The 12635-nt window shown below is 46.8% G+C and overlaps 1 protein-coding gene across 2 annotated transcripts in view; it reads left to right on the top strand.

The window, feature by feature from the left end:
• The window catches only part of CLIC6 (chloride intracellular channel 6), a 40657-nt gene extending 37399 nt beyond the window's left edge, over nucleotides 1–3258 (top strand). For both annotated transcript variants that reach the window (XM_012657417.1, XM_012657416.1), the window contains one exon: nucleotides 3096–3258. In XM_012657417.1, the coding sequence (XP_012512871.1) occupies nucleotides 3096–3257 (162 nt within the window). In that variant the 3' untranslated portion in view covers nucleotide 3258. The remainder of the gene's footprint in view (nucleotides 1–3095) is intronic.
• Nucleotides 3259–12635: the final 9377 nt, after the last annotated feature.

The raw sequence follows: 12635 nt of genomic DNA, 5'->3' as shown, positions 1-12635 counted from the left end.
GCGTCCCTGGGGCAGAGTAAAGAGCAGTGTTTAGGGACAGGGTGCTTGAGAGTTGATCTCCAGATTGATCTGCCACTGCCCTGTCTCACTCCCTTTGTCACCGCACTATCTTTAGGCAAGTGGTAGGTCCAATAGATCCGCCTCATCAAAAGAGGATGAAAGAAGCCAAGTGAGACCTCTGTGTAGATAAAGATGATCAAAATCAAAAGGGAAGGGAAAAAGACAAAGAGAAGGACCAAAAAAAAAAAGAAAAGAAAAAGAAAAAGGCAGAAGATATATATATACACACACACACACACACACATACATATATGAATGATCAAGAACTGCTCCAATAAATTAAAGAACATTCCAGACAAAAATTTTTCTGTAGTCTCAAAGAGAATATAAACCTTTTGAAAATAAGCTCAAAGACAAGATACAAGATGTCCAAACATATAATATCACAGATGGATAAACATCGGGCTGGCAGAGCTCATGAAAAAAGTAAAGACAAAATAATTGCAGAGATGAAAGTTCTATTAGACGAAGCAAGATGCAGAAAAAAATATTGCAGAAATTACTCATGGATTTGGAGGATAGTCCTGAGAAAATCATCTAAAATCAAGTGGAGAAGACCGGAGATAAAGGTGCTTGGAGAAATCCTAGATGTCCATGATCAGGAACAGAGAACAGTAAAGGAAAAAGACAAAAAATGAAGGTTCAAGGGCAAAACTATTTTAAATGAAAGGATGACCTGAACCGTCGGTTTCAATGACCTGCCACGTTTAGGGAAATATCGCCTGCGAACGAGCGACACACTGACGTGTATTTCACATGGTCCTGAACTTGGAGAATAAGAAAGAACCCTTTGGACATCTTACTTCAATAACAAAAACAGTGATAATAACAAAAATAATAAAGTAAATAGTGAAGCCACCTACATAAGGAAGAAATTCACATGAGCCCCAGATGTCTTCATGACCACATTAAAAAATCAGAAAATAATGACTTAATATCTACAGAGAATTAAGAGAAAGGGTATGTGACACAAGAACTTTATATCCAGGAAAATTCTTGTTTTTGCCTAAACTTCTTATGCTGTGGTTTCCTTTTAGAATGAGTAAATCTTTCACCTAAATTTTTGGTCTCTCATTTTTAAAAATAAGATTGCTGTATGAGGAAACAATCGAATGATAATCAAAATCAGAATCAAGGAACAGCGAAGATGTGTGATATTAAAGGACAGGTGCTAAACAGAGAACTGATTTTTATCTGAAACTGGTACTAAGACCAAACAACTGGGGACTGTAGGGACAGAACAGGGTCAGAGTGTGGTAAACGTGGCTGTTGTTATACCCACTGGAAGGAGAGTAAGGGAGAGGAAATGGAAAGAAGCGTAGAGACACGAATTTCCTCATTTGTCATTATCAGAAGTCAATAGATAGCATCTAAATTTAATAAATCAAGACACAGAGAATTCCTATTATTTAATGTTACCCAGGAAACCACTGGAAGGGTTAAAAGAGACCATAAAACTTCTAAATTACCAGAAAGGGAAACACGTACAGAACACACATCTACACAGAAAGACAGAAAACAAAGTAAATAGTATATTCAGAAAGCATAATATAAAATGAGATTCCATCTATAGGAGGCATGCACCTAACAGATTGACTCAGAAATGTTAAAATAAAAAGGTGGACAAAGATAAACTAGGCAAATGCGAACAAAGAGAAAGCAGAATTCTTAACATTAACATTGATAAGTTTGAATTCAAATAAAAGGTGTTAAACAGTTTCTAAAAGTCACATGGTCCTGTTTTGCTGCCACACTGTGTCCATGGCTGCTGATGTCTGAGAAGTCAGTCCCAAAGGCCTTCTAATCTCTGGTCAATCCCATGCCCACTTCCTTCAGACATCCCGAGAACCAGTGGGATGGGAGATGACAGAGCACAACTAGCCTGTGTAGCCCTGGGTCCCTGTTACAGGTTGAATTGTGATTGTGTCCCCGATTCATATGTTAAGGTCCTAACCCTGAGTACTTCAAAATGTGACCTTATTTGGACATAAGGTCTTTGCAGATGTAATTAGTTAAGATGAAGTCATATTGGAGTAGAGCGAACCTAATCCACTATGACAGGTGTCCCCTTTGCGAAACGGGGAAATTTGAATACAGAGACGTGCACACATCGAGAAGGCCATCGGAAGGCTGGAGTTACTCTTGCAGCCAAGCAACTCCCAGAATCTCGGGGGGAAGCCTGGGACAGAGCCTTCCCTGGAGGCTTCAGAGGGATCATGGCCCTGCTGACACCTTGGTTTTGGACTTGGAGCCTCTAGAACTGTGAGAGAAGTTTCTCTTGTACTGAATCACCCAGTTTGTGGCACTTTGTTAGGGCAGCCCTAGGAAACTGATGCAGCCCCTCGTGGTAGGCACCTTCTTTGAGACCAGTTCCCCGACTGTACCCCAGCTGTGGGAGGGAGCATCGCATTCCACTGTGTTCTCATGATGTTCACTCTCCACTGCTCTTTCCTCACATCCACTGTCCCCACGAGGGCAGGGATTTGTGTCTGCTTTGTTCGTGAACCTACCCTCTCTGCAGATGATCCTCTTCTTGGCACAATGATGGAAATCTTTAGGAGTAACACGCACAGGTATATGGGGTTGCAGGAGGTGAGCTTAGCAAGAAGGAGAAAGAGAGGGCGCTTTCCAGTGACCCTGGTCCCATAGGCAGAAGATCTGTCATCAGTCTTTGTTCATACAGCACCAAATAACATAGTAGCAGAACACAGGAAAAGAAAATTCCAGGAAACACGAGAAGCCCACGAGAGCACAGAGCGAATTTGTGCCAGCAGATCCCAAGGCCCATCTATGCTAAGTTGGTGGACAGGCCCGAGCAGAGCCGCTGTTTTGGTTCTGGAAACTTTGTAACCTTTCCCAAACCCAAGATGCTCCTACGCAGTGAAAATGCCACGGTGGGTGGCCCGAGCAACTGCAGGACAGCGTCAGGAGGTGAGGAAGAGAGTCTATCACACGCCTCGAAAGGACAGGTTGTCTGATTTGATTGCTTACGTGAGTGGGTTTTCCCTCTACTGATCATGCCCTCTTCCTTGCAGATTGTGGCCAAGAAATACAGAGATTTCGAATTTCCTTCTGAAATGACTGGCATCTGGCGATACTTGAATAATGCTTATGCTAGAGATGAGTTCACAAACACATGTCCAGCTGACCAGGAGATTGAACACGCATATTCAGATGTCGCGAAAAGAATGAAGTGAAGCGAGGTGTTTTTTGTCTGATCTCTTGGTTGAGTGGGAAAGGGCGTGTTCTACGCATTTCACCCCAGTAACCATCCTTTGCAAAATAGCGCCCAGAGTGTGACCCACCCAACCCCAACTGACACATGGCCTTGTCATTTGTCGACTCACTTGTGTATCTGAATATACCAGTATCTGTTGTTACACACGCCAGCTGTCCAGTTTATGTTAACTCGTACCTTTGACATTCACTGACATTGGAATCGACGCTATTTAAGGCATGAGTTTTGCATTTTCAGTTTGAAAGCAAATTAGTTTGGGTTCGATTTCTTCAATTTTTAAAAAATTGTTCTGTCTCTGATAGTTTCCATGATCATGTATTGCCTGTTTTTTTCCTCTAAAATATTAATTTTTTCAAAATGGAATTACTGTTTTTGTAATTACAAAATGATGCACATCTGTTTTAACATTTTAAAACAATATCAGCGAGGATAAAAAAGGAAGTTAAAAAAAAACATCTAAAATTTTATTCCACTTAATTACTGATGACTTATTGGTGAACATCTTCCCAATCTTCAGTCTATCGCCCACATATGCACATGCACGCCACACACAATTCATTCACATGTGGCATCGCGTTACTTTATTTTAAAGGACTGGTGAGGGGGCCTCCTGGTAATGCCTTGATGATCAAGCATAGAGGACCTGAAACAAACAACAAGATTGGACACTGCAGGGCTGGAGAGGATGCTTGCGGGTTTAAAGCGCAGGTTTTAAAGACGTGGGGAGTTATAGAGCCTCAGACCCGCGGGGACCAGTGAGAACTGGAAGTCCAGAATGATCTCTACTCTGCCTTGTTCCAGGAAAGGCAACGGAGAAGCGTGACTATCTGTGTCTTTGGTTCCAGCTTTCTTTCCAGAGCCTTCTCTTGCTCCCTCCCGTCTCACAGAGACTGTGCCTTCAGGACCCAACATTAGCTGCAGCTTGGAGAATCTCCCTGCCCTGCCTTGAAATGTGAACCAAGCACACCTGGATTCCTTCCAGTGGCCGCTCTCTCTGCAACCCAACACTGCGCTTGGTCGGTGATGCCGGGGACCCGTGGGGCTGGCCTGGTCATTGCTCCTCTGCCCTTCCTAGGGACCAGGCAGGGAAAATCCAGGGAGATTAAATTCATGGTGATTTGTCTTGGGCAGTTCTGGTAACCGGTCCAGTCGGGGAGGAAGTGGAAACTATTGACTCACAAGTTTCTGGTGTGTCTGTGGCTTTCCCCATCCCTGTCACCGGCCTCTCATCACAGCTTCGTGTGTGGGCTGGGTGGCTGGGCTCTAACCCCAGGCATGGAAGGGAAGACGTGAGGTCGTTTAGATACTCATCAAGACCTCACAGGATTTGAGCCTTATCTCTCAGACTGTGCTCCTCTGACACTCACATCTCGCAGAAAACCCTTCTTGTCGAGTTGGTTGTGGTGTGTGTTTGATGCTAAAGTGCTCTGTGAGCCATTCATTTGAAAGACAGCAAAAGGCGTTAACAGTAACTATCCTGAGATTAAGTGAAAAATGTCTAGTAAAGGAAACAAAGTCTTTAATATTGTGGCCCCTTCTGTTCCTGCTTACCGCTCCCGCAGTCTCACCCCTGCGGCGTGCCGTCCTTGCCCACCGTAGGTTTCTGGAGGTCGTGTCGAGCATGTGTCACTCGTGTCCATGTTGTTTCACATCTGTTTAGGCGTCCGATTTTTAAATCTAGTTTTATAACGTCACATTTAAACTTGGTAAACAAGTAGACTACCAGATGTTACTAGTGTTAACTTTTTATTTTTAGATGTTAAAATGATCTACATAAACTCTATGTGCCTTAAAAAATTAAACAAATTATAAAGATGTTTAAATGGAACCAGTCTCTTTAATTTATTTATTTTGTTTGTTTTATTTTGCATTCCCCATTTAGATTCAAAGAAATAAAATGAATGGTATGGGCTTCCTTTAGAATGATGAGAGCAAATTTGAACCAGAAATTGTCAGTATTTTGAATTAGAGATAACCTATATTTCAATCGTGAACCACAGAGATATTTTAACGGAGCCTTAAGGAGGCCTAAATGACACATGTGAACTGTCTTTGTCCAGGTGACTAAAAGAGAGGCCCTGCAGGCTATTCCACTCTTACATGTTAGGAAAGGGGCTAGTCCTGGGCTGTCTTTCCCTTAGCGCTGCCTCCAGCCTCACCCCCAGCCCCACCCCACACCCTTTTCCATCCTCCCAAAAGCAACCTATGTGTGGGGAGGTGAGAAATACTCCAGGGCTGTTGTGCTGGTTTAAAATCTTTACTACAGTGTGTTTTTAAAAACAAAATGCATTTGTTCTTTAAAACATGCCATACAGAAAACAAATATGGACAAACAGTGAACAAAGCCCTGTTTTGAGGCTGACCATGCGGAAGTTTCTCTGGATGGAGAGGATGCCATTCTCGCTTCTGGTCGCCCAAGAGGCTCGAAAATTAGGGGAGAAAATATGAATAGCTTTACTTTGAGAATACAGAATCTCCAAAAGCAGGCTGGAAAAGAACACAAGAGCATCACGAGGCTGCACCATGTAGATACTGCCCCACAAATGGGGATGGCGAGGACAGAATTCAGGCCAGGAAAAAAGACTTTTAGAGACCAGAGGTCTCAGTAATTTCCAGTCTACAGGTCTGTCTCCAGGGATTAAATGAATGTGCAAGACCGTCTCCCCTACGTAGGCAGATAGACACACAGCACACACACACTCACATAACATACACAGACACACACACACACACAGACACACATATGTACATACACACACACATACATACACACATGGCACTATCACAAACACACTCTCATGCACACAAGCGTATTTACACAGATGCACATTTGCGTGCACAACATGCAGACACACACCGCAGGGTGAGCTCCCCTTACCACCCTCCGGGACTGCCCAGTAACTCACTCTGAGCAAAATCCCACTAACCCCCTCAAGTCCCCACTTTAAGTGATTCATAATTAGGCTTTGGGAGAGTTTTAGAAGAATGGCTTTTTTTTTTTAAACAAGAAAATTCCAACCCTTCTTTTATTTTATACTTAAAAGAACCATCCTAAGAACATATAATTCACAAAACCCTTGATGCTTAAAATGGATACGTTAAGGTGTGGGGACGTTTGTCCATATTACAAAATGGCTTCTCTTTCCATTTGATGGTTTGATTCTAAACTCTTCTATATGGTGTTTCCCTTCAGACATTTGAATTTTGGTTTGATGCTACAGCACTTCAAGGCATGCCACTTTATAAGGTCACATGGATGTGTGTGGTTCCCAGTCACAGAGGGACTGACTACACTATTCAGGGACTTTGTAGGCACCGGGCCACCAAGGAGCCCCTCCTGCCGCGTGCTATGTGCTGAGGACCCAGCAGGGGCCAGCGTCTGCCATTGTAGCCATTATGTAGGGGTCTAGCTGAGTCTTCGATGACCCTTGCCTTGAAGGAGGTCACTTAGTCAGGGAGAGCTGAAAGCTGCCATTTTCTGTCCCCAAACCTGTGGAGGTGGCCAAGTGAAGACATAGTCCAGGGAAACTGTGTTCAGAAGCATGGAGTTGCACATTTGTGAGGAGGGTGTAAGTTCTGGGGTCAGGCCACCAGTGGGATCTTATCTAACCTGTTGCTCGTGTCGTCTTTCTTAGGGACCATCCACAATCTGTCTCGCCCCAGTGTTCTTGCTCCCGTGGCCCTGGCCATTTCAGCCTGTCCTAACAACCCTCATTTGTCTTGATAACACTGCCTGCTCCCATCTCTTCCTCCACCCCCTTCTGTAGTGGGTTCTGTGATGTACTCCTGCATGACTGGATAAGGACAGGGGCCCTCTGAGGCTGGCCTGGGAATACCATGGCTCAGCAGACCTGCTGAGCTCTGTCCCCTGCAAAGTCATCTTCCCTGGTGGCTAATGCTGTGAATCTGAGTTAGGTCCCTCTCTGAAGCTCTTACCTTCTACATACATAACCAGCACCTGCCTTGTGAGGCTCTTCAAATCTTTTGGATCCCCTCAGGTTCCAGAATAATCCCAGAATAATTCCAGGTCCCAGAAGGAGGGAAGCAGTCTTTGCTTACCGTGTTTTGTTAAAGGGGTGGATTCAAATAGCATTAAGGTTTTTGTTTGCTTGCTTCTTTAAGTACTAACAAGTCAAACGTGTCACTGATCTCTTCCCTAGCAGGATTTTTGAAGCAGTACCAGTGTTCGAAAGACAAAAACAACAAAATCTCCTGCAGACATAGGGTCCTAAATCTGCCCCCCAAAGCCTCTGATGTATCTGAATGATCATTTAATCTCTCAGCCTCATTCTTCTCATCTGGACAATGGGAGCAAGATCTCACAATCATGTAGCGGGGATACAGAAGTTCTCTGCTAAAGCTACAAAGTAGCCGGCGGCCCACAAATTATTTTTTTCTGGAACTTGCTCTTCTTATTGGGTAATGGTCCTAAAAATAAGTTGCCAAAATGGACAGGGCATGGATTGACAATTTTGTAGGAACTTGAACTTTTCTTACCGAGGTGGAAGGCAATTATGCTCTGAATTCCTGGTTCCCTCCAACAAAGCACCACCCCTGAGATTGTGGTCCCTGACAATTCCCGGCTCCCCTTTGGTCAGTCACTGGGGGCTGTCTAGGCCTGGTCCAGTTGTCTGTCAGCTGCGCCGTGAACTGGACAGCCTCCACGGTGGAACGACAGCTTTCTCGGGGACCCCTCTCCTTTGGCTTGGAGACACTGGTTTCAATTGCATGACATTTACTTGAGGCCCTGAGAAGTGGAAATGCAGATCTGTCAACGTGGGTGGTCTCCAGAAAGCCAGAGCTGGTGGCTTGCCCAGGCCAGTCTCCTGCTCACCACCAGGTGGCGCCTCCTCCCATTCCCTGGAGCCAGGTGGGCCTCGCTCCACCCTCTGCTGAGATTCACTTGAGACAGGGTGTAATTGGGTTGACCCCTCTGGCCTGGTATAGACATAGCCTTGGGGCTTCATCCAAATCCAGCCCAGGGTCACCTTTCAGGGCCAGAGAAGCAAAGGTGAAAAAACCCTGCTGGTCTCAGCTGTGGTTTCCAGGAAGGCCACACTCAAGTGGTCGGGTTGTATTTTCTGATGCTCTAAAGAACGTCTGGGGGAGGGGGAATTCCGCTCTGTCCTGTGGCTTTGTCTTGCCATGGAAATACCCTCAAGGACAGGAGCTCCTTGTCACGCCTAACTTTAACACAATTCGCTCTTGACGTGACCGGTGGGCGGTGGGGAGTAGGCGGGCACTGCCCCGTAGGCCTCAGCAGTTGCAATGAGCTCTCAGCCTGCTCTTTGATCCTCCTCTCTCCAGGCCCAGCAGGCCCAGGGCTCCTCCTGGAGCAAATGCATCCACGCCTCAGAGATTTATGAGGACTTTCTGCAAGGGGGAGGCTTCTGGAGTCTGGGAGTCCTGCTTCCTGTCCTCAGCAGCCTTGGCCTCTGGGACCAGCGCAGCTCCCTGGGCCGACTCTTCCTCACGCTCCCTGCTCGGAAGGCCCCATGGCAGCCCATGCAGTGGTCAGTGGCAGGAAGCATCTCCCACCCCTGCCCCATGGCTGTAACCCCCAAACCTCCTCCATGGCTCCCCGCGTGCCACTGAGGGGTGGGGGCTGCACGCTGTGGGGTCAGAGCATGGGGGGACACTGGCTGAGACCACTGCAGGCCCCCCCAGTGTCCACGGGGCCACGTCACTATGACTGACTTAATTGTTTCTGAGTTAATAGCCAAGCAATCAGTAAATCTGTTCCTTTATTTCATCATCATGTAACTGCATCAAAGGCAGCTGCGCAGTCTGGACATCGGGTCCCTCTGACCGACCGTCTGGCCTGTGGCTCGCTGTGTTGCCGAGAAGTGTTGTGTCTGCGACTGCACTGTTACGACGCAGCGCCCAGCTTCGGCTGCCACCACGGCTCACCTCTTTCCTGGCTCTGTGGATCCTGGGGGGCTGACTTCCTGGACAATTCCTCAGCACGGGAGAAACACCGCTGCCCTGGTCAAACCAGGAGGCAGCTTCCCTTCAGCCCATGAAAAGGTGGACCCAGAAGGACTTTCACGTTTTCCTACTCAGAAAAAGCAGCCAAAACTAAAAAAAAAAAAGATGGATCTTGGAATTTCCAGGAACAGGACTTGAAGTGTGAGGGAGGGTAGTGAGGGAGAGAGAGGAGGAGAAGGGAGAAGAGAGACCCACGGCAGGGTGGCGGTGAGTGTGGCACAGGCCACAGGTGTGTCAGCCCCACAGGCCTTGCGTGAAGCTACGATTTGCCTTGCATTGAGGTTTGCAAACTTGGGAAGGTCAAAACCCCCAGATCTGCCTGGACACTCTGGAAGCACTGTCCAGCCAGGCCCTTCTTGTCATTTTATGTGCCGAAGTGTTTAAACTGTATGTAGTAGTCCTCTTAACATTTGGACATGTTTTCCCAAAAGTGTGGACTGAACTAAAATGAAAAGAAAAACCACAAGTTATTTTAACAAGGCTCTTGGATGCTTGATTTTTAAACTCGTCACCAGCTGAGGTGCAGAGGCCTGTTCAGGTCACGTGATTCCCTTCCCCGAGATCTTGGCTTCTTCTCCCATGTTTGGAGCCAAGAGGAAGGAGAAGATGGGGTGGGGGGGTGCCTCGAATTCTCAGACAGTGCTGAGCGGCAGAACTTGCTGTGTCTCCTTCAGCTGTGTCTTTCAATGGCTTGTTTTTGTTTTAGTTTTGTAGCTTCCAAATGACTCACTAGTCCCCAAAGAAAGTATTGTTTGAAAGAAACTCTTTGGGTTATCTGGTGGCAGTTCGGGTGTTGGGCAGGCCTCTCTGGTGCAGACTTTGGCATTGTTTCGCTAGCTCGGGCAAGAAGAATCTGTTGCCTTGAGTACAATACTGGAATGCATAAAGGTGAAAAAGGGGTAAATAAAAACGCTCTTGTCTTTAAAAAATTGTAAAGTTACAATGAGAAAAAAATGGAATAGCTGCCGGAAAGAGACCCAAGAACACATGTAATAGAAACCAAATGGGTGAATGGGCAAGACGTACACTTCAGGATTTCTTACAGAGTTGCCGCGGCCGAGGGGATGCTACCACGAATAAGTAATCAAAGTGATCACGCACATTTGCACAGCACTTTGCAGTTCACAAAGGCTGCACAGGCACCGTCCTTCCAGGGGCCATGGTGTGTGTCAGTAACTGACAAGATGTCATGACAAGATGGCGGTGGCAGCAAGGTGGCTGCCATCTCGCCTGATGGTTGCAGACGGGCCTTATTTACTTTCCTCTCAATGAGTGGGGGGTGTGGGCCACCACAGGGACTTTGTTCTGCCAACTTTGGGGGCCTTTCCCTATCTAGGGGGAGTGGGACATTCCAGTTAGAGAACGGAGCTTAAGGGCTTGCCGTTAGCAACACGTGGCGGAGAGAGCGAGGGCTAATGGGCTTGTCTGTCTCGAGTCTTCCATCTGAAAACTGAGGGCTTGGGCTGGACTGGTGGGTTTTTATCCCTGGCTGCATGTTAGAATCATCTGGTTAGCATTAAAAACTACGAGTGCTCACACCCCACCTCAGACCAACTGAATTGAAACCTCTGGGGTTGAGCTTAGACATTGAAGTTGTTAAACTCTCCCTAGCAGGATTACTAGGCATTGGCTAGATGCTCTCTGAAGTTACTTCCAGCTCTAACTCTCTAATCTTGTGATGCGACTGTACTATTGCGATGCAGTGCCCAGCTTGGGCTGCCACCAAAGCTCACCTCTTTTCTGGCTTTTTGTGGATTCTGGAGGGCCGACTTCTTGAACAATTCCTTAGCACAGGAGAAAGACCAGCAGCCCTTGTCAAACCAGAAGGCAGCTCCCCTACAACCCCACAAAAAAGTGGACCAGGAAGGACTTCCACATTTTCCCATTCAGAAAAAACAACCAAAACTAAAAAAGAGATGAATCTTTCTGGGTTATAATGGCATCTGGAGGTTTGGGTGAGGAAGAGGAGGGGAGGGGAGGGCTGCGTGCACCAAGTATCGCTCCTCTTGGGGAAGCCGATTGAGATCAGCTCTGGGCACACATGTAAACCTAGCGCAATGAGCTGTACAGTGTCCCCTCCAAACCCATGTCTACCTGAACCTCAGAATGTGACCTTATTTGGAAATAGGGTCTTTGCAGAGGTAACGGGTGAAATTCAGATGCGGCCATACGGGATTAAGGTGGGCCCTAAGTCCAATATGACGGGTGTCCTCATAAGAAGAGGAGAGACACACAGACAGGCACAGGGAAGAAGGCCACGTGGGGACAGAGAGGCTGGAGTGATGCGGCTGCAGCTGGGGAGGGTCACGGTGCGGAAGCTGGCAGAGGCAAGGAAGGGTCCTTCCTTGGAGCCCTCAGACAGAGGACGGCCCTCCCACACCTGGATGGGAGACTTGTGGCTTCCACAACAGTGAAAGGATAATACGTTTCTATTTGAAATGGGTGCCCTGTTTGAGAGAGTCGATGATTTAACCAACAGACAACCCTTGGCCTGTTTCACACTGGAGGGAAGGTGAACCGTTGGGAAACAGTTTGAAGCCTTGAGTTCAGGTCTAGTCTCTGTGGCTTCTGGCTAGATGGCTTTGGGAAAGACAGCTAATGTCCCTGGACCTCAGTTTCCTCATCTGTCCAATGTTCGGGTTGGATGCCATAATCTGCTATATGTTCCAACTGCTAAGAGACAGGAGACAGGTTAGCGTCGGTGATCATGCTTGGGAATGGTCCCTACACAGAAGTGCACCATGCTCTTTACAGCTCCTGCCCCAGGTCTGACTCTGAGTGCAGACATCTTTAGCTGCTTGCTTTGGGGATTTTTGGCGGGCATTTTGCTTTTTAGTGGAGCCGCCCCTAAAATTCAGGATATTTATGTAGTCTAAATATTATGTGACTAAATTAGCAACGTCTAATTCTGTGATCATCGAAGGCGAAGGAAGGATTAATCACCCACAGTGGATCCAATGAGCTTCCTTCTCTAGGACATGTTCTATATGATCCACCAGACCTTCAATCACCCAAAGAGCTGGGTGTAGAGATCTCAGGAGCCTTTTCCACCGTGCCACCCCCTCTGTGGCCATGTAGCAGTCTGCCAGGCCTGCCTTTGGGCATTCACCTTGGCGGAAACGTAGGCCCAGAAAACGCAGATCAGGAGAAACCATGGATAAAATGTTGGCATGTTTTCTCTCTACGATTCACAGGATGATGTGTTAGCTTTCTATCCCATGTAAAAAATAACCGCAAGCTTAGTGGCTTAACAGCATACATTCATCATCTCACAGCTTCCATGTGTCAGCGGTCTAGACACGCTGTAGCTGGGCCCTTTGCTCAGGGTCTCCCAGGCTGAAATCAAGGT

This window comes from Propithecus coquereli, unplaced genomic scaffold (assembly GCF_000956105.1).
Source record: "Propithecus coquereli isolate 6110/MARCELLA unplaced genomic scaffold, Pcoq_1.0 Scaffold54, whole genome shotgun sequence".
NCBI lineage: Eukaryota > Metazoa > Chordata > Mammalia > Primates > Indriidae > Propithecus > Propithecus coquereli.
The sequence above is the reverse complement of the archived record's forward strand: the minus strand, read 5'-3'. Positions and strand labels throughout refer to the sequence as shown.